Here is a 26,931-nt window from a genome sequence, read left to right on the forward strand (position 1 = left end):
TAGACGATGTCCACAGTTCTCCTCTCATCCACTGAGCAAGTTATTTCATCATAGAAGGCAGTCCAGTTGGTCAAGCACAATATATTCTTTGTGGGCTGAAGTAGGGAGTGAATATGGAAATTACGAAGTCAGTAGCTACTTTACAGGCAATGAGAAGAGATTTGGCTCTTGAATTCCTCTTGGCTTTCATAACAGGCAAATCTCGTGAGCTCTTCAAAGTTCCATGATGGAGACTGAACTCCTGCTCCATGCCCAGCAGAGCTGTTGGCCTTTCATTTAGTCCAGGCAGTGCAATTAGTTTTTATTATCCTTTCCAGCAAATTTTCCCATCGTGAAATGCCTTGATATTTTTCCAGCACTGAACGCAACCCACCAAGATCAATAGTAGGGCTCCTTGTTTATAATCCTCAAGGCATTTGTTTTTTAGTAATTATTTTATTTTTTTTCTTTATATAAATAATTGTTTTGTCCTTCCATTTCATTGAATTTTCATCTGTTTCTCTGGAATAGTAAACTTTCATATATAAGGGCTTTAGAGTGTTAACCTTTTTATTTTCCATGTTGTGAGCAAAACATATGCCTGCTTTGACTTTGCATACTATAAATATTTAGTGCATTAATTGCTTTTCTATTTAATCTCAGATCTGTATTACAAATAGCCCAAATGTTTCAGTCTAAAGCAGTGATTAAATTTATTCAGAGATGATGGGGGGGGGCAGAGGTCCCCTTAGTCCTTTTGCTAAACTGTTCCACAGCATGTCATCTTTTTATGGTGCATACATAGTAGCCTTTGTGGGCACTGCTGGACTTTAATGTAGTTTGTGTACAGAAGCCAAAGCTAAGTTCACAATTTCTGGATAGGATTCACCATTTGTTGCAATTTTGCCAGTTGCTCAGATACAAGTGTATAAATGAGTAGCCAAATATAGAGTATGGGGTGGGTGTGTGGTGAGAGACAGCTATTAAAGTGGTCAGAGATTATTAGAGCATCACCTTGCTAAATATGATGTTTTAAATCCAAATCATTTTGCAATTTTTAAGTTGTTTGGATAAAGCTCACTGACATGAATACATGCACATTTAAATTTTAAGTCATTACTGTCATGGAGCAGCAAGGCCCAGCTGTTCCCCAAGGTCCAGGGAGAAGAGGAGGATAACATGGACAGTAGGGGTGGAGCCTTGCTGGCCAGGGCCCAGCCCCACAGTACCTGAGCAAGGTAAGCAGGGCAGACCCAGAGATGATGTCCAGGTTCTACCAAGAGTCCAGATTATCAGGCAAATTTGCAGCAATGATACAGATCCAAGGTCAAGCCAGGAAGTTAAACCACAGGTCAGAACCAGATCCAGTGATTGCCAAGCAGGACCATGGTGATAAGTCTGGGAAGTCAGTCTATGTTGTGTTGACAGTGATTTGGCAGGTGTAGGGGGGGTGATTGTTAGTGAGATAATGGGGTTTACTGATATGAATTAGGATGGTGCATTGCTCCAAAGTGCCCTGCTTACCATCCATACCTTACCATATGCTTACCATACCATCCCCTGCTTTAGTGTTTTTTAAAATGTGTCCTGTGCTAGAGAAAAATCTAATTTTCAAATGCTTTAAATAGTGTTTCTTTTTAAAAAACTTTTTGCTGGAACTTTTTTTACTTTTAAAAACAAGTTACCTTATTTCAGTGAATTCAATTGCACAGAGCTGTAAATACCTTTTAAAATATTCTTGTTATGCATTCAAAATCACAGCTTTAACTCCTGTTATCTCTTAGAGCATGTGCACCCCTGTCTCTTTTCCAACTTGACCCTGAATGGACACAACATTTTTTTGCAGCAACTTAGTTTGCAACAAGTTTTCAGGGTCTCGCTCAGATATAGCTTTGGGGGGAACTTCCACATGTTAAAGTGCACAGAGAAAGTTTTGAGGTAGGAAAACTTCCATGTTCAAAATAAGGGGAGGACGGGGAGGAGAACAAACTGAGGAGGGTGGAATATTTAGATGGGCTGTGAAAAATTAGGCTCATGAGCAGTGAGGGTTATGCATTGGCCAAAGACAAATGGATAAATTCTGTAGTTCTTGCCTCCCTATAGAAATTATAAGAGATGTGTCAATGCACTTAAGTCCCCTACCCTTCATGTTTACCCTCTAAGAATCAGACCTGGGATTAATTTTGTTTGTTTGTTTAAAGATATCATTAATGACAATCTGCATGAGGAGGATAAAACTCTTCCTTTAATCTGCAGTCCACAAGGAATAATAGTATTACATTTCAGTGTTCTACTTCAAAAGGACAGTTGAGTAACAAAAGCTGTATTGAAGGTCTGGTGACCCCCTGCTGAAAGGTCAAATTTGGGATTTCCCCTGCGTGCACAGCTCAGAGAACCACAGTGAATGAATGTTGCACACATCAGGATTCTGGCTCTATAGAAAGACTGAAATTAATTGTGCTACCCTATTAAAAGTGTGTGTTTTGCATGAGAGGAAGGAAATAGAGAGTTTAATAACTCAGTGAGAGCATTTTCAATACATGCATAATCAGAATTGTGGAAAGCGTGAAATTAAGTATGTGTGGATTTTGAATCTTAACTATTAAAAAGCTGAGGGTGTATTAAAGTTTCTGCCTCCGGCTGATCTCTGCACAACCACCTTCAGGAGAAGATACTGCTGCACACAACCTCTCACTCCCACAGTGAGTAGCATTAAATGTCATGGTGAGAACACCAGCTCTGATCATCAGAAGCTGGGAGGGTGATGTATTGGGAATCACCCTACATGCTCCCTGTTTATTACAGTTCTAGCACCTTTTACTGGCTTCTGTCATGTATTGAACCAGAATGGAGCTTGGTCTGACTGATTTATGTCTGCTTTTATATTCTTAGGCTCTGCTACTCTCTCTCACAAATCTGCCCCAACACTCTGCCCGAAATTTCTTCTTCCCATCCTGTTCACCTAATGAGTGGTTACATTTGCAAGGACACCTGCATTTGTAATCATGTAGGATTAACTCTGTCTGTATAGAAAGGGAATTTTCTTTTATTTCTTTATTGGTCCAGATTTAGCTTGGTAGATGGATTGCATACACAAATAGCAGATCCTGTTTCTTGTGTGGGTGGTATGTTACAAGCTGTTGACACATTGCCTGATGGTTTTTATTTCTTAAAACTTAATAAACATTCCCCTCTCCCCACGGAAGAGCGTATTATTCCCATTGAAGTTTGCCGTTACAAACTGTCAAAATACTTGCAGGGAATTGTTTTCCGCTGTGATAATTGTACCTTTACCTGCTCCAGTGATGAGAGTTTGCAGCAACACATAGAGAAGCACAATGAACTTAAACCTTACAAATGTCAACTCTGCTACTATGAGACCAAACACACAGAAGAGCTGGACGCTCATCTTCGAGATGAGCACAAGGTAACATCCAAAGGGATTTAATTTGTAACAATCTACTTCTTGCAAATGCTATATCTAGTTTATTTGCATGTCCATTCTAAATAGCCGACCTACATTTTTTTTCCAAAATTTGGAGGAGGCTCCTGTGCTGGACTTCAATTTCTCTCAAGGTCTATATTTTTTCAGAAATTCAAGATTGTGGGTTTCTAAAGCTGTTGAGATTGACCAGAATTCAGTGACTATTGAATGTAGAATATGATTATCTGAAAAAAGCATTTGTATATGTTGTGGGGTTTTTTTTTAACTTATGAAACAATGTTAAAGCTGTGTGATTCAGACACTCTTAAGACACAGGATCTTCCAAAGTGTAAGATTGCTCCAGCAACTTGGGCAAAGTGACATGCCATGCATATTTTAACACAAGTCAGTACATTCCAGTTTACATTTAACAGGGGAAAGACAGAAGTTTGTTATACTTACTGCTTAAGTTAAGGCTGCTTTGGTGTTTGTGTGGAACCTTCTGAGTGTAGACCTGATCCATACATGGAGAAGTCACTAGAAAGCTTTCCACAGACTTCTGTCTGCTTTGGATTTCTGTAGTTCTCAGCTGTGTTGCTGTGAGAGTAGCAAAATTCTAGAACTGAGGCATGTTTACAGAGTATATTTTTTGTGAGTTTGTGGGGAGGGAACTCATTGCATCCAACTATCAGGACCTGAGCTGCCTGATTCTCACTAAAAACTTGTTCACGCTTTGTTGACTGAACAGCATTTCACACACACCCCCAAATTGACAAAATGAGTGTCAAAAGTACTATCAAAACTGACTGCATTTTAAAAATGAACACTGTGAACTTATATTGGCTTGGTATGCTTGTCTCCCTTTATTGCTCCTTTTTGCTACTTGAGAATCTTTCTACAGTTTAACTGGTATCTGAGATGTTGCACATCTCCCAGTGACCACAGCAAGGGTCCTAGGAGATCCAACAAGCACTATTCCCCACCCTTCTGAGTGCATCAGGCCACCCTGAGTGGTGCAGGGGATATGGGGAATAGGGCTTGCAGTCATTTCATAGCAGTTCCTCTCTGCCGCTCCTTCCTCCTCACGTTTTTCCTCAGCTCCAGCATAGGGTCCCTCCCACAGGGCACACAGTCCTTCACAAACTGCTCCAGCACGGGTCCTCTCCACAGGTTGCAGTTCCTGTCTGGAGAACCTGCTTCTGCATGGGCTCTCCATGGGCCACAGTTCCTTCAGGGAATATCCACCTGCTCCGGTGTGGTCCTCTCTATGGGCTGCAGGGGAATCTCTGCTCTGGTGCCTGGAGCACCTCCTACCCCTCCTTCTTCTATGGCCTTGGTGTCTGCAGGGTTGTTTCTCACACTTTTTTTTCCTCGCTCCTGACACTGCCGTGCAGTGCTTTACCCTTTCTTAAATATCTTATCATAGAGGCACCACTGGCTTCACTGACTGGCTCAACTTTAGCCAGCTGTGGGTCCATTTTGGAGCTTGCTAGAATTAGCTCTGTCTGGCACAGGGCAGCTCCTGATCTCTTCTTACAATATGTACTGTCTTAAGTTATATGCTTGTATTGGGTGGACGTGGCAAGGTTTTTGTAGGGGGGGGGGGGCTGCAGGGAGGAAGGTATCGGGGGAAACAACAGAGAACCCACACCAGGGCAGCTATTCCCCCATTCCATGTCCCCCCACTCCCAAATCTCCATAAGAACAGTCAATGACTTGGGCTCTGTCTGTCAAAGTGGTCACTCAGGTCCCATCTTTTCACACATGAAGCTGAATAAAGCAGTCACAAAGGATTTTTCTGCAGTGATGGTGTGCAATAGCGATGCTCGATCCTATCAGTTTTACATGCCCATGAAAGGGGAGATACAACAGAGTGCTTAGCATTTCTTGGATTTTTTACTTTCAATATCTCAAAATGAGGGAAGCTTCTCAAATAATAGGATCATTTTGAGAAGCAAAATGGAGAAATTTAGTATAAAAAAGGAAAGAAGAATCATTAATAGTGAATATAATTGTGTTTGAAGGGAAACGAGTATTTATTTGACTAGGTACTTGATAAATTTCCCATTTCAGCCTATAGCTTTGTTGGTGGGTTGTTTTTTTCAATAGTTGATGATGGTGTTTATTGTTGACAAAACCATTTCTTTTAAGGTGAGTCGTAATTTTGAGCTGGTTGGACGGGTTAACTTGGATCAGCTGGAACAAATGAAGGGAAAACCAGAGAGCTCCAGCAGCGATGAGGAAGAAAAAGAGTTAAGCCACAAGACTGAAGAGAGAGGTCAGTATAGTTGCTTTTTCTTTTATGCTGGATACTGTAATGGACCCTGCCAGTCCCATCAAGCAAGATCAACTGTTGACTCAACAACAGATTCCTTAAGTTGTGGAAGCTTGTCAGTACAGGCAAAATGGAGCTTTTGTCAAGACACTTCCTGGAGGAATTTTGTGTTTCTAATGCTTATGACAAGATTTCCGTTTAAGAAAACCAAATCATGCTCCAAAAATAAATATGTTGTGAGAAAATACTGATAACATCTGTGACTGTGCAGATAACATCTATGAGGGCTTAGAAAAATACATAAGTGGAGTAAGCCCCCATAAGCGGGCTGCTGAGGCAGCATGGGTGGAGCCAGCACCACCAGGCAGCTGATCTAAAGAAGGCGTACTCGCCAAGACCACTACCCACCTCATGAAAGAAGCCCTTCAGGAGTGCAGCAACCAGGTTGCTGCGCACTGAGCAAGCAAGCAGCGAGTGGGTGTCACCCAGGGTGTCACCTGGGAGCACCACGGCAAGGGCGGGCTCCCTGGGTGGGCGAACAGACCGGGCAAACCGGGTGCAGCACAACAGTCAGGGTGCAGCAGTTTGCATGGGAGAGCACTGAAAGGCTGCCAACTCTGCCAGGAAACAATGGTATCCACTCGGAAGAAGACTATGGCATCCGTGAGCTCTGCACCCACCAGTTCTGATGCAGCTTCCCAGATGGAGCTCTCGTGGGAACAGCCCAGACGTTGGGCTGCAGGGTGTGCCCTGCTCTTATGCCAGTGTCAGATGGCAGTGGTGGGCATGCCAGTGGGAGGTGTGCCCAGATAGAGGAGCTCCTCTGCTTCGTGATGGAGCTCAGGGAGGAGGTAAGTAGTTTGAGGGCCATCAGAGAACAAGAGAGAGAGAGATGCATGGAGTCGCACCCTGCCTCCCATGATAAAAACCCAGCAGGCAGACAGAGCCCCTGCTACAGAGAACTCCCTGTCCTCACTCTGTCCGACTGAATGTGGTGACTTGGAGGACAGGGGACAATGGCAAGAAGTTCCTGCCCAGCGCAACAAGCGCTGCAGTTGCATCTGCCCAGCAACTACCCCACCTTCCCAGATGCCATTGCATAACAGGTACAGTGCTCTGCAAGGGGAACTGGACAACAATGAGCATGATAGTTCTTCCAGCTTGGAGGTGTCATCGAGGTCTAGTCGGACCACCCCCTGCATCAAAACCTCTGTGGTAAAGAACAAAAGATGGGTCATTGTCATAGGCGACTTGCTACTGCAGGGAGCGGAAGGCCCGATATGCAGACCGGACCCACTACATAGGGAGGTCTGCTGTCTCCCTGGGGCCCAGGTTAAGCATGTGAAAAAGCAGCTTCCTTCCCTAGTACGGCCCTCAGATTATTACCCCCTTTTGATCTTTCAGGTAGGCAGTGACGAAGTAGTGAGAAGAAGTCCGAGGGCAATGAAGAGAGATTTCAGGACCTTGGGACAACTGGTCAAGGGATCGGGAGCACAAGTTGTGTTCTCCTCCTTTCCCCCAGTTGCAGGGAATGATGAGGGAGTAATTAGGAAGAGCCAGCAGATCAATGCCTGGCTCTGAGCCTGATGCTACTGTCAGGACTTTGGGTTCTTTGACCACAGCTTGATTTACAAAATGCCAGGCCTGCTGGTAATGGGCGGGAATAGCTTATCTTGCGGGGGGAAAAGGGTTCTAGGACAAGAGTTATCAGGGCTCACTGAGAGAGCTTTAAACTAGATTCATAGGGGGATGGGGATGTAACTGGGCTTGCTAGAGAGGTGCCAAGGCGTAGTAGCTCAGCACTTGTAGGGCAGCGTGATAGTATTTTTGAGAACCAGAAGGCCTACCACCCCTTAAGGGTGAAAACTACATGCTCAACTCCCTCTCTGAAATGCTTATACACCAATGCACGCAGCATGGGGAATAAACAGGAAGAACTGGAGATCTGTGTGCGGTTGCAGGGCCATGATCTCATTGCAATTACTGAGACATGGTGGGACAGCTCACATGGCTGGAATGCTGTCATGGATGGCTGTGTCCTTTTCAGGAAAGACAGGCCAGCGAGGTGAGGTGGTGGAGTTGCTCTTTATGTGAGAGAGCATCTGGAATGTATCCAGCTCTCCCTGGGGGCGGATGAAGAGAGGGTTGAGAGCTTGTGGGTAAGGATTAAGGGGCAGGCAAATATGGGAGACGCTGTTGTGGGTGTTTATTACAGGCCACCTGATCAGGATGGGGAAGCTGATGAGGCCTTCTACAGACCGCTGAAAGTAGCTTCATAATCACAGGCTTTGGTTCTCATGGGGGACTTCAATCACCCCGATATCTGCTGGGAAGGCTACACAGCCAGGCATGCACAGTCCAGGAGGAACTCTAGGGTGCTGATAATAAGTTTTTGACTCAGGTAGTGGAGGAGCCAAAAAGGAGAGGTGTACTACTGGACCTGGTACTGACAAACAAAGAGGGACTGGTGGAGGACATTAAGGTTGGGGGCAGCCTTGGCTGTAGTGATCACGAGAAGATAGAATTCAGGATCATGGGTAGTATGCACAAAACAGCAAGTAGGATTGCAACCTTGGACTTCAGGAGGGCTAACATCGACCTCTTCAAGAATCATAGGAAGTTCCATCTCAACATGAGGAGGAACTTCTTTACTTTGAGGGTACCAGAGCACTGGAACAGGCTGCCCAGAGAGGTGGTGGAGTCTCCGTCTCTGGAGACATTCAGAACCTGCCTGGATGCATTCCTGTGTAACCTGCTCTAAGGTGACCCTGCTCTGGCAGGGGGGTTGGACTAGATGATCTCCAGAGGTTCCTTCCAACCCCTACCATTCTGTGATTCTGTGATTCTATTTTAGTGGGATGTCAGATTATTCTGTGTTGGTAACCCATGTTCAGCTTTGCTGCTCCACATTATACCAGTGAGGGATATAGTTCAGTGGCCAAGCTTATTTTGGGGCTGTTGTCTGCCCACTGTCTGCCCCATGCTTACAATGCATTCCTTCCCTCATCTATGTGAGAGTTGACCCTTTTGCCATCACTTTGGTCGTCAACTCTGAAGCCAGGGGAATTCCATTCTTTACCTCCAAGTCACCATTCTAACTGTGTACTTTGTGCCTAAATTAACATCTATGAATAATCCCACTGAGTTCAGTAAGTCTTATTCATGTGTTTATTGTTCAGATGGTTAGCTGAGTAGGGATAAAGAAAGGTAGTTCTTGGTGAATTGGACTGTGAGGGGGGATTGTGTGCTTTTGTGTTTGTTTGGGGTTTTTGGCCTTTAATATTAAAATAATTTTAGTGCAAATATCTGGTACTGACTGGAATATTCCATGTATTTTCACGATCTGCTCTATAGTGCATGACTTCATCAATCAAATGCAATATGTTTGCAATTCTTGTTCAACAGTAAAAGGAGCTTGATTTGAACTAATAACTGCAGTGAGCCTTGTCATGCCTAATCATCAGGTTCCAGGGGTCATCCAACCTCCTGATGCTGACTGCAGGCTGCCAAGTTTCTATGTTTACCTTTTTCCTTCTGAAATTTCAGTTTTCAATTGAAAACTCATTTCAAGTTCATTCAAGAGTTTTTCACAAAAGAAAACATGTCTCCCTGGGTATTTTCAAATCTGTAAAAGTTAAGATTGCTAGATTCACAAGCAGTTTACAGAACATGAAGGGGTCATTAACATGTCACTTTGAGTGTGACTGGCGATATCTTTATTTAATGAGGAAGAGAGTGAGTTAGATAGGAAACAACTTTTACTGAAAAACATACTCCATGAGAACTTTGTTAGCAGCCCTAAAAGAAATCAGGAGAGGAGTGGGAGGGATGTTGGTTTCACACGTGTTCCAAAGTTTGACATTATTAACTCTGCACCCTCATGTGGAAGTTTGTTCAAGTGTCTGTTCAGTGGGGGGTGTGACCCTAAGAGCTTCAGAGCTGAAAAAATGAGTCTAATTCTTTGACTGAAGAACTGTCTTTCCCTAACTTGCAGCTGTAACAGACATTAATGTTTTCTGTAGACCAGCAGCTAGAAAGGGAAGAAGAATCATGCTGTCTGTGAGGATTACATCAGCACTACAGACAAGCATAGGTGCTGAAATGACCCTGGAAACCATGGTATCCAGACAGAAAAAAAGAAAGTACTATCAGCTGAACCTCATAAATCCCTATAAACTACCATGGGATAAAAATAATAAAATTAAGATCATCATTTAAATTGTCTTCAGGATACTGGAGATACTTAACACTTATTATGAAAATTTAAGAATACCACCTTCTAGGCTGGAGAGTTAAATTTGCAGGGAGAAACAGACACAGAGTCATAGAATGGTTCAGGTTAGAAGGGACACACATTCACATAGGTACCAGTGCTTTGAAAATAGATCATTCATTCCTAAAAGCAGCTTTGTTTCGTCCTTCTGCCCACCCCACCTGCCCATCCCTTCCCATTTACCACTGTTCAAGTAAGTCGATTAAAATCACATCAAATTTTTATTCGTTTTTGGCCTCTGAGGTCTCTTGGACAGGTTTGTCCTGCTTTGAGATGGCTTTCCAGCTGCCATCTCAAACTTGCACACAGAAAGAGGGAAAAAACCACCAGTCTGAAGGAACGGCACCACATTTCCTTTGCACCTTGTGTTAACAACTGGGGACACGAGGACACTTCGGAGTTACTGTGAACATCCATCCTTTCCCAAAGCAGAAGCAGCAGAATGTGCCAGATCCTGGAGGGCTGCATTAGGAAGCTGAGGGAAGACCTCCAGTGCTGGGAGGGGCAAAAGCTTCCTCGTCAGCCTGTCTTTCCTCTGAGAAAGCTGATTCTAACCCAAAGCCTCCATATTGCCATTGGAGATCATCTTCCATCTCCTCATCTCCTCCTCCATCTCTCCTACGTTAAAACGTAGTCATTCTCCTGTCGTGATATCGCTCTGGTTTGTCACCACATGCACTGGTGGTGCAGGCTGTGAGGAGGGATGGTTCTGAGCAAGTAGTCACGTGTAATTAAACTGTGAACTTAAAATGTTTCGGGCCCAAAAGGGAAGAACCCACCACCAAGATGATGTAGCTCTGGCGATACCTGGTGCTAACCCACATGCAGAGGAGGAACTCAGGGATCATCAGAGGTGACAGAATCACTCAACCATCAGGGTGGGAAGGGACCTTGGGTGGTCTCCAGCCCAACCGTGTGCATACATGAGGATCAACACAGAAGCCACCCCAAGTTTCTCAGGGCTTTGTCCAATAGAGTCCTAAAACCCTTGAAGAACAGAGTCCATAACCTCTCCAGAGCCGTTCAAATGCTTCATAATCCTTACTGACTTCTGTCCTTCACATCCTGTCTGACCTGCGCTTGTTTCAGCTGATGACCATCATCTCTTTTCTCCACAAGTCTCGTAAAGGCTGCTATCTTTTCAGCCCAGCAGAAAGTGAACATGTGGCATCAACACTGGGTCAGGGTCCCATGGGCATGAAAAGCGCATGGCTGTACTCATGCTATAGGAAGGACACGTAGTGTGGGGAGAGCGTCTGTGCTCTGTGGTCACACGTGTGGGCATTATGTATACGTGTGTTTGTATGTGCCCTGGGCATCCTGCTGGACACCAAAGCTGACCACGAGCCGGCAGCATGCCCTGGTGGCAAAGGATGGCCTGGGCTGCATCAGGAGTCTTGGCTGGGGGAGGTGGTCCTTCCCCTCAGCACTGGTGAGGCCCGACCTGGAGTGCTGTGTCCAGTGCTGGGCTCCCCAGTACAAGACAGACATGGACACACCAAGGAAAGCTCGCAAAGATGGTGAAGGGACTGGAGCATCTCTTCTACAAGGAAAGGCTGAGAGAGCTGGGACTGCTCAGCCTGGAGAAGGCTCCGGGGGATCTTATCAATGTATATAAATACCTGACGGTTGGGTGCAGAGAGGACAGTGACAGGACCGGAGGCAACGGGCACAAACTAGAGGTTCCCTCTGAACATCAGGAAGCACTTTCACTGTAAGCACCAGCACAGGTTGCCCAGGGAAGCTGAGGAGTCCCTATCCATGGAGATGATCAAAAGCCACCTAGACACGGTTCCGGGCAACCAGCTCTAGGTGGCCCTGCTTGAGCAGGAGGTGGGACCACATGATCTCAAGAAATCCTTTCCAACCTAAACGATCCTGTGCCTCACGTCCAATTTACCCAGGTGACTGAGGGACCCAGCCACCGACGCTCCACCTCCCACATGAACCCCTCAGTTTCTGAAGGACCCAGGTGTCCAGCTGCCCCCTGCCCTCCAAACCCTCTCAGCTTGTGTCTGGGGGACCTAGGAGTCCAGGGAACCCATCCCTGCAAGCCCCTCTGCCCACATCTGGAGGACCCAGGCCTCCAAGGGTCCCAGTTGCGTGGGGGTGCCCTGCTTCCCCCTGTGCCAGGGACACAGATGTTCAGGCAGGAACAGGAGAAGGTTGGTGCCACCAGTGACAGGCAGCCTTGGGCCTGGGAGGGGGCGGGAGGTGACAGCAGTGTCCCTAGGGTGCTGGGCAGGTTAGCCTGTAGAGAGGAGGGTGGCATCTTTTACCTGGAAACACCCTGAACACTGGGACATCCCCCTTCTTGGGGGTGGTGGGGTGGGGATCTGTCACCCAGAGGACACGCCAGGGGCCCCTGCTACCCCCCACACCTATCGGACCCTGCCCAGGCTCCAGGGTAGCACTGGTGGCAGTGTAACATGGGGAGTGGGGTGCTGTGTCAGAGAGGAGCTCTAAAATACCCCCCGGGTCCCCATCTCATCCCCTACTGTCCCGCCACATTCCCCCCTGATCCTGGGTCCCACCATCCTCATCCCATATCCCCATGTCACGCCCCCTCCGTCCTTCACCAGTTTCCATGTCCCCCCAGCCAATATTCATGCCACTTCCCTTGTGCCCAGGGCACCCCACATCCCCTCACCCCTCCCCACCATCACCCCCAGTGTCCCCCAGCAGTCTTCCCTAACCCCCCCCCCCCCAGCATTCCCAGTGCCCCATCTCCCCCAGACCCCAAATCACACGCCCGTGCCCACATCTCCTGCTCTGCCCCACATCACCCCGGGGCCACTCACATCCCCATACCACCACCTTCACCTTGTCCCCTCCTGGTCCCTACATGCCCACCACAGCTCTCCATGTCCCCTCCCTTGTCCCAGGGGCTCCCCACCCCCCCTTACCCGTCGCCTAATGTCCCCCAGCTGCTCCCCCTGGTCCCATCCCCTTTAATCATCCCCACTGTGTCCCCTTCCCCAAGCCCCCCAGGAGACGCGGCAGCGGGGGGCGCACCGAGGCGCACAACAGACACATGAAGCCGCGGCCAGGGGCGATGGCGGTGGCCCCGGGTGCTGCAGGCTGTGCCGCCGAGGCGCTGGGCAGGACCTGCGGGCGAGAGGGGTGCCGGGATTAGAGGTCACCCGGGGGGGCCGGGAACACACCCCCGCGTGGATTCATCCTGGGGGACTTGTGTCCCCTTTTTCCCAAGGCCTGTCCCCCCAGAGCTCACCCCCTTCACCCCCCCATTCCCTCAGACCCTGCTCCCTGGGCCTGTCTCCCCCCGACCCTCCTCTTGTCCCCTCAGACCCCCCCTCCCCGGGCCTGTCCCCCCCCGACCCTCCTCTTGTCCCCTCAGACCCCCCTCCCTGGGCCTGTCTCCCCCCGACCCTCCTCTTGTCCCCTCAGACCCCCCTCCCCGGGCCTGTCCCCCCCCGACCCTCCTCTTGTCCCCTCAGACCCCCCTCCCCGGGCGTGTCCCCCCCAACCCTCCTCCCGTCCCCTCAAACCCCCCTCCCCGGGCCTCTCCCCCCCAACGCTCCTCCCGGTGCCCTCACACCCTCCTCCCCGGGCCTCTCCCCCGCGGGGGCGGGAGGGAAGCGGCGCACGCGTACTGCGGGCGGGCAAGATGGAGGCGCCGGTTGCTGATGGAGGCGCCGGGTCGGTGGATTCGGGCCTGCGCCCGGCGGGTCCTCGCTGGAGCCGGGACTGGGACCGGCACCGAGGTCGGGGCCGGGGCCGGGGCCGGGGCCGGGAGCGGCGCTGACCCCTCTGTCCGCGCCCGCCCCCGCCGCACCCTGTGGCCGCTCCCGCTTCGCCCGGCCCCGCTGGGAAAATCCCGGCGCCGAGCAGGGGCGAACCGTGCCCTCGGGAGGGTTGAATGCAGCCCGGGCGGGGGCAAATACAGCCCTGGGGGGTGGCGGGGGGACAGGTTGTGCCCTGGGTGGGGTAGATCCTCCCGGGGAGGGTAGATCTTGCTCGGGGGAGCCGTGTGGGGGCCTGTGGGGCGGGCCCCGATGGGCCGGGCGGGGCTGGGCGAAGGCGAAGGCTTTTGCGTGCTCTCCTCGCCCGCGGGGAGGTGTCCTGCCCCACAGAGAGGTGTCCTGCCCCGCGGCGAGGTCTCCTTCCCCCCCGCCCCGCCTCCATTTCCCCCCAGCCCCATGGCGAGCTCGCCTGCCCCACAGCAAGCTTCCCCACCCCACGGCAGGGACCCTGGGCATCCCACCCTGCGGGGGGGCTCCTCTGCCGCATGGCAAAGTCTCACCCCCATGGCAAGCTTTTCCCACCCCGTGCCAAAGCCTCCTGCCCCACCGTGAGCCCTATGGTGAGGTCTCCTGCCCTGCCCGAGCGTCCCCATCTGCCCCGCAGCAGCCTCATCTGCCCCACGGCAAGCTTCTCCATCTTGTGGCGAGGTCTCCCACCCCACCATGAGCCCCACAGCGAGGTCTTCTGCCCCACAGCGACCTGGTCTGCCCCACAGAAAGCTTTTCCATCCTGTGGCGAGGTCTCCCATCCCACCATAAGCCCCATGGTGATGTCTTCTGTCCTTCGTTCTCCCCCGCCTGATGAGCTCATCCACCCCATGGCAACTTCCATCAGCCCCACGGCACACTTTTCCACCCTGTGGCAAAGTCTGTGAGCCATAACAAGCTGTTCTGTCCCACAGCAAACTCATCTACACCCCGGGAAGGTTTCCTGCCCCACAGTGAAGTCTGCTGCCCCATGGAGGACCCTGTGATCCGCATACCCCCCTACCACTATGTCCATGTGCTGGACCTCAACAGCAATGTCACCCGTGTGGAGGTTGGGCCCCACACCTACATCAGGCAGGATCACGAGAGGTGGGTGCTATGGGGCAGGGGGGCACCTATGAGTTGGGGGGGTCCGGTTCCCACCTCTGGCAGGACCACAAAGAGTGGATGCTATGGGCCAGGTGGGGATCTGTGGGATGATGGGTCCTACCCCTGTGTCTGGTAGGACTACAAGATGTGGGTGCTACGGGGCAGGGGGTGGATTTCCATGGCTATGGGGCAGTCTAGACTTATAGGTGTGTGGGGTCTCTGTAGGGCTGTGGGGGATGTTTGGGGGGCTCTGTAGGGTCATGAGGGGCTTGAGGGGATCCGTAGGACTGTTGGCGCCCTTTAGGGCTGTGGGGGATGCTGGGGGGCTCTTTAGGACTATGGGGACTCTATGGTCCCTGGGGAGCATTGGGGTTGTATAGGGCTGTGGGCAGTGTTTGGGGGCTCCGTAGGGCCATAGGGGCTCTATAGGGTCATGGGGAATCCATCATGCTGTAGAGGGCCATAGGGGGGCTCTGGGGCTCTATAGGACTGGGGGACTTGGGCTCTATAGAGCTTTATAGGGCTTTGGAGGATCGAGGGGCTGGTGGGCTCTGTAGGGCCCTGGGGGCTCTATAGGGCTGAGGGGACCAACGGGGGGCTGCCAGCAGGGTGGTGTTCGTGCCCAGGCGCATGGTGATGGTGCTCCGCTGGCACTACTGCGTGGTGCTCAATCCCATGGTGCGGGGCCCCACTGGGGCCGTGGTGATCAATGGAGCGGGACAGGCCCGTCTGTGGCACGCCGACCTCGATATCCACCTGGCCCAGGAGCCCTTCCCCCTATACCCTGGCGAGGAGATCAAACAGGTACCTGTAGCCCCTATAGCAGCCCCAGGGCTCCCCACAGCTTCTGTAGCCCCTCCATGGTCCCCTATAGGCTCCATAACCTCTCTGTAACACCGCCGTAGCCTTCCATGGCCCCCCATAGCCCGTGTAGCTCCTCTGATCTGTCTGTCGTCTTTCAGAGCTCCTATAGCCCATATACCTCCTGATGCCCTCCCCATAGCTCCTATAGTTTCCTCATTGCCCCCCCATTGCTCCTGTAACCTCCCCCCATGGCCCCCTATAGCCCCCAGCATCTCATCCCTCTCCCTGCTCTGAACCCATGTACCTCTCCCCAGGTTGTCCCTGGAGCGTTCTCTGTTTCTCCATCCCCAGGCTGTCCCCCACATCCCCCGCAGCGAAAAACCTGTCTCCCAGTCCCCAGGGTTTCACCCCCCATGTCCCCCACTGTCACCCCTGTGCCCCCTTACCCTCGCAACCCTGTCATGACCCCCATGTCCCCACATCCCCCATGGTGACCCCCCAGATGCATCCCCACGTCCCCTGCTGTGACTCCCCCGTGGCCCCCATGTCTCCTACTGTGCCACCTGTGTCCTCAGAGTGTCCCCAGGGCATCTTCCAAAGTGCCCCACGCACCTTTGTCCCCATGTCTGCCATACCTCTGCTGTGACACCTGTGTCCCCAGGGGATTATCCCTCAACCCCGTGTCTGTGTGTCCCCAGGACATCACCCCACTGCAGATGGTGCTGGCTGACACTGCCCTGCGCCTGCGGGCCCTGCTTGACTTCACGGACGAGGACGGGAAGAAGTTCTTGGCAGGAGACGAGTGGCTCTTCGAGGGTCCCAGTGAGCACAGGGGGGATATTCCCTTTTGGGGACACCTGGGGGACCCATGGGCTGATGGTGCCACCTTCCCACAGACACCTACATCCCCCGTAAGGAGGTAGAGGTGGCCGAGACTCTGCAGGCCACTGTCATTGGGCACAACCAGGCCATCCACCTGCGAGCACGCAAGGAGTGCCTCGACCGCAACGGCACCCGCCACATCACAGGTAGCACCTGGTGACAGCCCGGTGGCCTCCTGGGTTCAGCCCTTGCTCAGTGGCCTTGGTGTCAGCTGGCATGATATCACCCTGTACCATTGGTGCTACCCCTGGGCACCCATGGCACCCCTCTGTTGCCTGAAGGCACCCCTGGCGTACCCTGGGACACCCCCACCCCATACCCCTGGGACCCTTTTCTCACCCTCCAACACCTCTCATACCCCTCTGTCACCCTCCAGCACCCATGGGAGCTCGACATCATCTAGCAGCACCCCTGGGGCTTCCAGCACCCCCATCCCTTCTCCTGGCACCCCCAGCACCCCCTTCCTACCCCACAGCATTCCCCGGAGCCCTGTCCCATCCCTCAGTGCTCCTGGGATCCCCAATATTCCCAACCCACCCCCCATTAAACCTCCATCCCACCCCACAGCACCCCCAGGATCCCTATGGGACCCCCACACACACATCCCTGGGATCCCCAGCTCACCCATCTCATCCCCCATAAATGCCATCCGGCCCTGCAGCGCCCCTGGGACCCCATCTTATCCCCCAGCACCCACAGGACTCTCAGAACCGCCAGAACCTCCAGGTCCCAGCACCCTTAGCATCCTCCCATCCCACCCTTCGGACCCCCCAGCACCCTCAGGGCTGCCATCCCACCTGTAGGACCCCTTGCCCCCAGTGCCCCTAAGGACACTTGAGATCCATAGGACCCTCAGCACCCCTAGGACCTCCGTGGCACCCCGTGCTGCCTGTTCCCCAGCACCCTCATGACCCACATCCCACCCCAGCACCCCTGGGATTCCCGGTCCCCTGCCTCCCCAAGCCCCCCACTGTCCTCAGCTCCCCCAGCACCCATCACCCTGCTCCCAGGTGAGGAGTGGCTGGTGAAGCAGGTGGGTGCCTACCTGCCCGGTGTCTATGAGGAGGTAGTGGATGTTGTGGACGCCTACATCCTTACCCGACAAGGTACCGGGCATCCTAACCCTCGCCTCCTGGGTGCCCACGGGTGATGAGGCCCCTCTGGGCTGGGTTTGGGGGTCCTGTGCACCCATGGGTGACAGGAGCCCTCCAGGATGGGTGAAGGGTCCCATCACCCCCTGATCCACCATGACCCTGACCCCTTGCACCCATGGGTGACAAGGACCCTCCAGTGGGACCTGGGGATCCCTCCAAGCCACTGTGTTCCCGTGGCCCCTGTGCCCATGAGTGATGAGGATTCTCCAGGAGGTCCCATCCCCTTCACCCATGGTGTCCCTGTTCCTCCTGCCTCAGTGGATGATGAAAAGCCTCCAGCCCTCCTGCAGCCCACCATGACCCCTTTGCTGCTGCACCCATGGGTGATGAAGACCCCCTGGGATAGGTTTGGGGGTCCTGTGCCCCCTCCACCCGCCGGGGGATAAGGATGCCCAGGATGGGCATATGAGTTCTGCTGCACTCATGGGTGACAAGGACCCTCCAGGGGGTTGTGCTCTCTCCACCCACCCCATCCCTGTCCCCCTGCATGCACAGGCGATGAGGTCCCTCAGGATTAGGTTTGGGGGTCCCATCACCCCGTCTCCCTGCACCTCTGGGTGACAAGGCCAGTTGGGGCCACCTTTGGGTGTCCCATCACTCACCATCTCCCCCTGTGTTCCCTCCCTGCAGAAAGCCCTGCACCTGCGGGCAACGGGGACCTTTGAGGATGAAGAAGGTCGGGTGCGGCGCACGGGGGAGGAGTGGCTGGTGACCCAGGCGGAGAGCAAGGCCTACATCCCAGAGGTGTTCGAGGAGGTGGTGGCGGAGGTGGCGGTGACAACGCTGGGCCCCCGGCAGTACTGCATGGTGCTTGACCCCATGGGGCCCAATGGGCAGCCCCAGCTGGGCCAGCAGCTTGTTGTCAAGGTGGGCACACAAGGGTGGCCCCTGGGGACCTGCAGCTGGTCCCAAGGGACCTAATGTAGGGTCCCATAGGTATCAAAGGTGGTCCTGAGGGGCTTAAGATATACAATGTACCACTACTGTGTCCCCGGGGAACCCTAAGGTGCCCCGAGGTACCCAAATGTGGCTCCCAGGACCTGAGAGTGGCTCTAAAGGACACCTGGATGGCTCTGATGGAACCTTCTCTATGCCTAGGTGTCCTCAAAAGTCTCAAAGGTGGCTCCAAGGGACTCCAATGTACCCCTGAGGTGTCCCTAAAAGTTCTTAGGGCATCCCTGAGGGATCCTAACGTACCCTTGAGGGCCCCAGTGACCACAGGTGGCCCTGATGTACCCAAATGCATCCCCAAAGGTCGCAAAGGTGGTCCTAAGGTACCCTAAAACACCTATGTGAGCCCTGATGTCTTGCTGAGGGACCCTAAGCTTCCATAGGAACCCATGGGTGGACACCGGGAACCAGAAGAAGCTGGCCCTGACATACCCCCAAAGGTCTTGAAGGTGGCCCACAGGGACCCTAAGACATCCCTGAGGGACTGTAATGCACTCATGTCCCTGCCCTGTGTCCTGCCATGACCTGATGTCCTTCTCCCCTGTGCCACCGTGTGCCTGTGCTCTTACTTCATGTTCCACTGTGTCCCCATGTCCCCACAGGTTTGCCACATCTCTGTCCTGCTGGTGACATGTCCCTGTGTCCCCAGGGGGAGAAGTCCTTCTTTCTGCAGCCGGGCGAATGGCTCCAGGCCGGCATCCAGGATGTCTACGTGCTCTCTGAGGATGAGGGGCTGCTGCTCCAAGCGCTGCAGACCATCAAGGACACCAATGAGGTGGCCCAGGGGACACCTGGGGTTTCAGGATCCCCTGGGAGAAACTAGGGGGGGAGGCCCAGTGAGCCTGGGATGACTGGGGCAACCAGAAGTGGTTGGGGGACAACGGGGACGACGGGAGGGGGATGGGACCCAGGAGTGATTGGGGGTCATTGGGGACAGTTAGGGCACCTGGGGACAGTTAGGGTACATGAAGGACTCCTGGAGGATTATGGAGGCCCCAGAGGACACCTGTGGGGACTCCTGTCCTCATCCCTGTGTCCCCAAGCCAGGTGGGTAGCAGAGGACCACGGGGGGAGTCCCTCCCACACAGGGAGGATGTCCCTGTCACCATAGAATCATAGAATCATAGAATCATAGGGTTGGAAGGGACCTCTGGAGATCATCTAGTCCAACCCCCCTGCCAGAGCAGGGTCACCTAGAGCAGGTTACACAGGAACATGTCCAGGCGGCTTTTGAATGTCTCCAGAGTTGGAGACTCCACCACCTCTCTGGGCAGCCTATTCCAGTGCTGTGCCACCCTCAGGGTAAAGAAGTTCCTCCTCATGTTTAGGCGGAACTTCCTATGTTCAAGTTTGTGCCCATTGCCTCTTGTCCTGTCCCCGGGCACCACTGAAAAGAGCCTGGCCCCATCCTCCTGACACCCACCCTTTAAGTATTTATAAGTGTTGATAAGGTCCCCCCTCAGTCGTCTTTTTTCCAGACTGAAGAGATCCAAATCCCTCAGTCTTTCTTCATAAGAGAGGTGTTCCAGTTCCCCAATCATCTTTGTAGCCCTCTGCTGCACCCTTTCCAGCATTTCCCTGTCCCTCTTGAACCGGGGAGCCCAGAACTGGACACAGTACTCCAGGTGTGGCCTCACCAAGGCAGAGTAGAGGGGGAGGATGACCTCCCTTGACCTGCTGGCCACGCTCTTCTTGATGCAGCCCAGGATGCCATTGGCCTTCTTGGCCACAAGGGCACATTGCTGGCTCATGGTCATCCTGTTGTCCACCAGGACTCCCAGGTCTCTTTCCACAGAGCTGCTCTCCAGCAGGTCAGCACCCAACCTGTACTGGTGCATGGGGTTGTTCCTTCCCAGGTGCAGCACCCTACACTTGCCCTTGTTGAACTTCATAAGGTTTCTCTCTGCCCAGATCTCCAACCTGTCCAGGTCTCTCTGTATGGCGGCACAGCCTTCTGGTGTGTCAGCCACCCCACCCAGCTTGGTGTCATCAGCAAACTTGCTGAGGGTGCACTCTATCCCCTCATCCAGGTCATTGATGAATATGTTGAAGAGGACTGGACCCAGTACTGACCCCTGGGGAACGCCACTCGTCACTGGTCTCCAACTAGACCCTGTGCCCCTAATCACTACCCTCTGAGCTCTATCTTTCAACCAGTTATCTATCCACCCCACTGTCCATTCATCTAACCCACACTTCCTAAGCTTCCCTATGAGGATGCTGTGGGAGACCGTGTCAAACGCCTTGCTTAAGTCAAGGTAGACCACATCTACCGCCCTCCCCTCATCTATCCATCTAGTCATGCCATCGTAGAAGGCTATCAGATTAGTCAGACATGATTTCCCCTTGGTGAATCCATGCTGAGTACTTCTGATAGCTTTCCTTTCCTCCACGTGCCTTGAGATGACACCCAGAACGAGCTGTTCCATCATCTTTCCAGGGATGGAGGTGAGGCTGACCGGCCTGTAGTTCCCCGGCTCCTCCTTCTTGCCTTTCTTGAAGACTGGAGTGACATTGGCTTTCCTCCAGTCCCCAGGCACCTCGCCTGTTCTCCAGGACTTTTCAAAGATGATGGAGAGCGGCCCATGTCTTCAGGCCAGCCGGTGGCAGAGGGCCATGGGGGAATGTCTATGTCCCCGTGTCCCCATCCAGGGGGTGGCGGGGTCTCTGCATCCCCAGGCTGGTCACTGATGCTATCCCTGCGTTCTTAGGAGGGGAAGGAGGTGACACAGCAGGCAGGTGACCGCTGGCTGGCCTGGGGGCCCCTCGAGTACGTGCCACTGGCTGAGGTGACCGTGCTGGAGCGCCGCTGGGCTGTGGCCCTTGCTGACAACAAGGGCATCTACGTGCGTGACATCCGCACTGGCAAGGTGCCCGCTCTGGCTCCCTGTAGGTCCCCTGCAGCTCCTCGTAGCCCCCGATAGCGCCCCCCTGGCCTTTGTGGCTTCCTGTAGCTCCTTTACAGCCACCTCAGTGGCTCCCTGTAGGTCCCCTGCAGCTCCTCGTAGCCCCCGATAGCGCCCCCCTGGCCTTTGTGGCTTCCTGTAGCTCCTTTACAGCCACCTCAGTGGCTCCCCGTAGCCCTGTTCCTGCTCCCTGCAGCTCCCCTGCAGTTCCCTAGAGCTCCCCAGAGACTCGTGGAGCTCCCCATGGTCCTCTGCAGCTCTCTATAGACCCCCTATAGCACCTCGTAGACCCCCATCATCCTCCATAGCCCCCCTACAGCTCCTCCACAGCCCCCCATAGACCCCGGGAGCTCCCCCCAACCCCTAGAGCTGCCGAATCCCACTGTAGCCCCTTGTAGCTTCCCGTAAGCCACATAGCTCCCCATGGTGCCCCATAAGTCCCCATAACCCCTACAGCCCACCATAACCATGCAACCCCCCTTAGCCCCCCATACCCTTCCCCATGCCCCCAGTTCCCATACCAGTATTCCACATCCCTGCCAGTGCTCCCCATACCCCGTCCCAGTGCTCCCAGACCACTCCCGGTGCTCTCAGTAACTGTATACCCCATCCCGGTATCCACTCGCTGCCTCCCACCACTCCCAGTATTCCATGTATGCCATCCCAGTGCCCCCAAACACAGTCCCAGTCTCCCAGCCTCCTTCTCAGTGCCCCCAGATGCACCCCCCCACTTCATCCCAGTCTTCCCAGTACCCCATATACCTGCTCCCAGTGCCTCCAAACCCCATCCCAATGTGCCCCCAGTACCCCCCCACCACATCCCAGTGCTCCTGGTATCCCTTACACCCTCTCCCAGTGCCTTCGCACACCCTCCATAACCCCTCCCAGTATCCCCCACACCCCTTCCCGGTACTCCTGAACCCCATCCAAGTGCTCCTGTTGCCCCCCAAGCCACCCAGACACCCCCTTCCAGTGCCCCCAAGCCCTCCAGCGGCTGTCAGAGCCTGGCAGCACCCTGAGGTGGCTGTGGCTGCAGGTGCGGGTGGTGATGGGCCAGACCTACATGCTGACGGAGTCCGAGGAGCTGTGGGAGAAGGAGCTGCCCCCTGGGGTGGAGGCGCTGCTGGCCGCAGCCCATGGAGACATCCACGGCACGGACATTGGGGTCCAGTCTTCCTCCAGCCCGGATGCTGGGGTCCCCCAACGTGACTGCACCCGCGCCATCACCTACCAGGTGCCCCACAATGCTGCCATGCAGGTCTACGACTACCGGGAGCGGCGGGCACAGTGAGCACCTGCGGTTCTGGGTGCGGGGGAGGAGGGACGTTGGCAGGGCATGGAGGATGTAGTAGATGTACGGGGGGCGTGGGAGGAGGACATGGGGATGGAGGGGACACCGAGGAGGGTGCTGGGCACCCAGGTGCAGGTGATGTTGCTGTGACCCCTGTGCCATGGTGTGTCCTTGGCGTGTGACCAGTGTCTTTGGCATGTCTGTGGCCGGCTGATGCTGGGCCCAGCACGGGCGGTGCTGAGCCCCAGGGAGCAGCTGACGGTGTGGGGACTGGTGCGTCCTTGGCACGTGACCCATGTCCTTCACGTGTTTTTGGCATGTTGCAGAGTGGTGCTGGGTATAGAGTTGGTCATGTAGGGCCCTGGAAAGCAAGTGACGGTGCAGGGACTCTTGTGTCATGGTATATCCTTGGCTTCAGTACAAGTCACACTGGGGATCCCAGGCTCCAGAGACCAGGGGGAGAGTCTGGAGCAAAGAAGATGTACCCTTGGTACATCTACACCTAAACAAATGTATAGGTCCATGAGCCCTAATGGGATGTAACTACAAGTGCTGAAGGAGCTGGCTGATGTCATTAAGAGGACACTCGATAATCTTTGATCAATCATGGCAACTGGGACAAGTGTCCAAAGATGGACACTTGCCCATGACGGGGGTGGGGGCTGCCACAGAGGCGTCAGGCTGGATCCGGGAGCCCACGTGAGCCTCTGGCTCCTCTCCCACGTGGTTTCCCTTGCTCCGCTCTCCCCAGTCCTTGCTCTGCTCTCCCCAGTCGCCGCCCCACGGACCCCCCACGACCCCATGGGCTGGCTGCGGGTGCTGCGCTTGTTAGGAAGGGGTTCAACAAGCAGGTGGGACGGACAGCGCTGGTGACACCTAGGGCACGGCGTGACCAACCAGCAGGCGTGGTGGGCCCTTTTGGTCCATTTTTCCACTACTTGTTCTTCCCCAAATCCTCTGGATTCTTCCTTTGGATCCTCTGCGAAACATCTTGCGTGATGCCAAGACGTTTATCCCCAGCATCCCTCGAGGTGTCCCATGGGTGTGCTGGCCCTAACTCACCATGACAGGTTTCTACCTGCACCGTGGGGCTGAGGCCCTTCCCAGGACAGGAGCCTGGGTGGGCTGCACCTTCCTTTGGGTTCCTGCTGCTGTGCCCTTGCCTCTGCCCTCCTCTGGGCTTGTGAAGATGCGTGGGCCCATGAGTCCTGTGGTGGGACACAAAGATGCCGTGGGGTAGTTTTTGGGGAAGGGAAGGGTCCTCCACCTGCCGTTCTCCGTTGAGGGTGTGCAGAGGTTTTATCACACCAGCTGACACCCCCCCGCAACTTCCAGGTGTAACTTCCAGCCTCTCTACTCCCAGGTACACCTCCCACCAGACCAGGCTGCTCCAAGCCCCGTCCAACCTGGCCTTGAACCCCTCCAGGGATGGGGCGGCCACAGCTTCTCTGGGCAACCTGGGCCAGGGGCTCACCGCCCTCACAGCAAAGAATTTCTGCCTGAGATCTCATCTAAATCTCCCCTCTTTCAGTTTAAAACCCTTCCCCCTCGTCCCATGGCTCCCCTCTCTGATCCAGAGTCCCTCCCCAGCTTTCCTGGAGCCCCTTTAGGGACAGGAAGAGGCTGGAAGGTCTCCCCGGAGCCTTCTCTTCACCAGACTGAACCCCCCCAGCTCTCTCAGCCTGTCCTCGCAGCAGAGGGGCTCCAGCCCTCCCAGCATCTCCGGGGCCTCATCTGGCCCCGCTCCAACAGCTCCATGTCCTTCTGATGCTGGTGTCCTGCAGTGGGGTCTCCCCCGAGCAGAGTAGAGGGGCAGAATCCCCCCCCTCGCCCTGCTGCCCACGCTGCTCTGGATGCAGCCCAGGATGCGGGGGGCTTTCCAGGATACCAGCGCACGGTGCCAGCACATGGCCAGCTTTTCACCCCCCAGCACCCCCAAGCCCTTCTCCTCAGGGCTGCTCTCCATCTCTCCCTCCCCAGCCTGTGCTGAGACTGCAGCTTGCCCTGACCCGGGTGCAGGACAGGACCCTGCACTTGGCCTGGTTGAGCCTCATGAGGTTCACACTGACTTCTTGAGTGTGTCCAGGTCCCTCTGAACGGCATCCCGCCCCTCTGGCAAATCACCTGTGCCATTCAGCCTGGTATCACCTGCCACAAGACGACGTGTGGCGTCCTCCAGGCAGCCAGCCCTGACCTGCAAGAGATGCAGGTGGGCATGGCTGCATCGCGCTTGGGGTCGGCATGTGCGTCACCAGGGTTGTCTACAGCACCTAGGTGTAAGCTGGACTATCGGTCAGTCTCCTCAGTGCCCACGATTGCATATGCCCGTCTATCTAAATAGATGCAATAACTATTCAAATAGGTAAAGAATCAGCAGACCATAAAGGGCACTCTTTGAGGCAGAGCTCTGAAGAGACATTGTGAGTCCTTCAAGAGGCCAGGACAATACGAATATGGCAGCCTGGGACAGGCAAGGCTGCCACAGCTTCACAGCCTCAATGTCCATCCAGCAGTGAGGCTTAGACGTGTTGTATGGGGTTCACCTGGGGAGGTCTGGATGGGGGGCGCTGCAGGGGTGGCCCCGGACAGAAGAGACCAGGGGCTGCCCACACATCAGGTGGAGCCGGTTCCAGATGGCTCCAAAACAAACCCCCCACCAGGACCCACAGCCAGGCACAGAGCCAGGAGACCCAGGAATCCCGGCTACCCCATTGCCCCCGAGCCACATGGGACCCCCCCCCCCATGCAGGCTCTTGCTGCAGCCACCAGCCCTGCCCAGCCATCTCCCAAGAGGTTTCAGAGCTCCTGGGGCTTGGCTCAGGGCTAACGAGCCCTATGCCAACAGCCATGAAATAGCTCCTGAAGACCTTCACAGTGAAGACGCTCCCATCAAGAGCAAGAACACACTCCTGCAAGCACAAGAATGTCCCCTTTAAAGGTAAGGGAAGTAGGAGGAGCAAGACACCCCCTTGGCTTAACTGTGAGCTTCTGAGTCTGCTCAAAACCAAAAGAGAAGCGTTCCAGAGATGGAAAAGTGGAGAAATGCCCATTGAGAACTACAAGGGTGTTGCCAGGGCGTGCAGAGATGCAGTTAGAAAAGCAAAAAGCTCAGCTCAAATTGAAAGTGGCCAGAGATGTCAAAAACTACAGGAAAAGGTTCTTCGGGTACACGAACAACAAGCTGAAATGGAAGGAAAATATTGTCCTGCTGTTAAACAGCAGAGGTGAATTAGTCACCAACACTGGAAAGGCAGAGGTTCTCAGCACTTTCACCTTGGTGTGAACTTGGGCCTTGGGAACAACAATTCGGGTTGATGCAAACCCAAACCCACCGCCAGTGAAGGAAGAGTTGGTGGGTGAACTGTTACAGGAGCTTGACCCCTGCCAATGGATGGGCCCTGACAACATCCATCCAAGGGTGTGAAGAGAGCTGGCTGATGTCGCTGTGAGGCCGCTCTCCATAATCCTTGAGAAGTTGTGGAGACTGGGGGACATCCCAGAAGACTGGATGAAGGCTAATGTCTTCTACAGGAAGGGCTTAAAGGAGGATCCAGGAAGTTATAGACCATCAGTCTTACTTCAGTCCCTCAGAAAGTTATGGAATGAATGCTCCTGGGGGTGACCACAAGTCAAATGAAACACGTGATTGGGAAAAGCCACCACAGATTCACCAAGGGCAAATCGTGCTTGACAAACCCGATCACCTTCCACAACAAAGTGACCTGCTCGGTTGATGTGGCGTGAGCGGTGGACATTGTCTGCCTGGATTTCTCCAAGGCTTTCAACACGGTTCCCTGCAGCCTCCTCCCAGAGAAACTGATGCGTTACGGTGGTGGTCAATAGTTCCTTCTCGAACTGGCAATCTGTCACAAGTGAGGTCCCCCAGGGATCGATACTGGGGCCAACGCTGTTTAATATCTTCATAAGTGAGCTGGAAGATGGGATCAGGTGTACCCTGATGAAGTTTGCTGATGATACCAGAGTGGGGAAGTGGCCACTTGGGAAGGGAGAGCCACCCAGCAGGAAGCCCTGGATTGGCCGAGAAGAGTGGGTTAACAAGAACCTTATGAAGTTCAACACGGACAAGTGTAAGGTCTTGCACCAGGGAAAACATAATCCAGGAGTGCAGCACAGGCTGGGATCTACCTGGC

At 53.8% G+C, this 26,931-nt stretch overlaps 2 protein-coding genes across 2 annotated transcripts in view; both read left to right on the forward strand.

The window, feature by feature from the left end:
* The window catches only part of LOC141736757 (zinc finger protein 462-like), an 84,285-nt gene extending 65,873 nt beyond the window's left edge, over positions 1-18,412 (forward strand). The window contains exons 12-18 of the mRNA XM_074571327.1: positions 3,186-3,406; positions 5,555-5,681; positions 14,618-14,792; positions 15,398-15,596; positions 16,295-16,418; positions 16,493-16,624; positions 18,263-18,412. Of these exons, the coding sequence (XP_074427428.1) occupies positions 3,186-3,406; positions 5,555-5,681; positions 14,618-14,792; positions 15,398-15,596; positions 16,295-16,418; positions 16,493-16,624; positions 18,263-18,297 (1,013 nt within the window). The 3' untranslated portion in view covers positions 18,298-18,412. The remainder of the gene's footprint in view (positions 1-3,185; positions 3,407-5,554; positions 5,682-14,617; positions 14,793-15,397; positions 15,597-16,294; positions 16,419-16,492; positions 16,625-18,262) is intronic.
* LOC141736756 (major vault protein-like) lies at positions 18,361-24,540 on the forward strand. The gene is made up of 5 exons (XM_074571326.1): positions 18,361-18,499; positions 19,186-19,358; positions 21,295-21,453; positions 22,526-22,776; positions 24,144-24,540. The coding sequence occupies exons 2-5, from the start codon at positions 19,215-19,217 to the stop codon at positions 24,388-24,390; spliced, it is 801 nt and encodes a 266-aa protein (XP_074427427.1). The 5' UTR covers positions 18,361-18,499; positions 19,186-19,214; the 3' UTR covers positions 24,391-24,540.
* Positions 24,541-26,931: the final 2,391 nt, after the last annotated feature.

Source organism: Larus michahellis, unplaced genomic scaffold (genome assembly GCF_964199755.1).
Source record: "Larus michahellis unplaced genomic scaffold, bLarMic1.1 SCAFFOLD_115, whole genome shotgun sequence".
Classification (NCBI taxonomy): Eukaryota; Metazoa; Chordata; class Aves; order Charadriiformes; family Laridae; genus Larus; species Larus michahellis.

Coding starts and splice junctions, on each gene's coding strand:
- LOC141736756 (XM_074571326.1), top strand. CDS start 19,215: ATGTCCCTGTGTCCCCAGGGGGAGAAGTCCTTCTTTCTGCAGCCGGGC. Junction 19,359..21,294: donor CCATCAAGGACACCAATGAG/GTGGCCCAGGGG, acceptor CTGCGTTCTTAG/GAGGGGAAGGAGGTGACACA. Junction 21,454..22,525: donor GTGACATCCGCACTGGCAAG/GTGCCCGCTCTG, acceptor CTGTGGCTGCAG/GTGCGGGTGGTGATGGGCCA.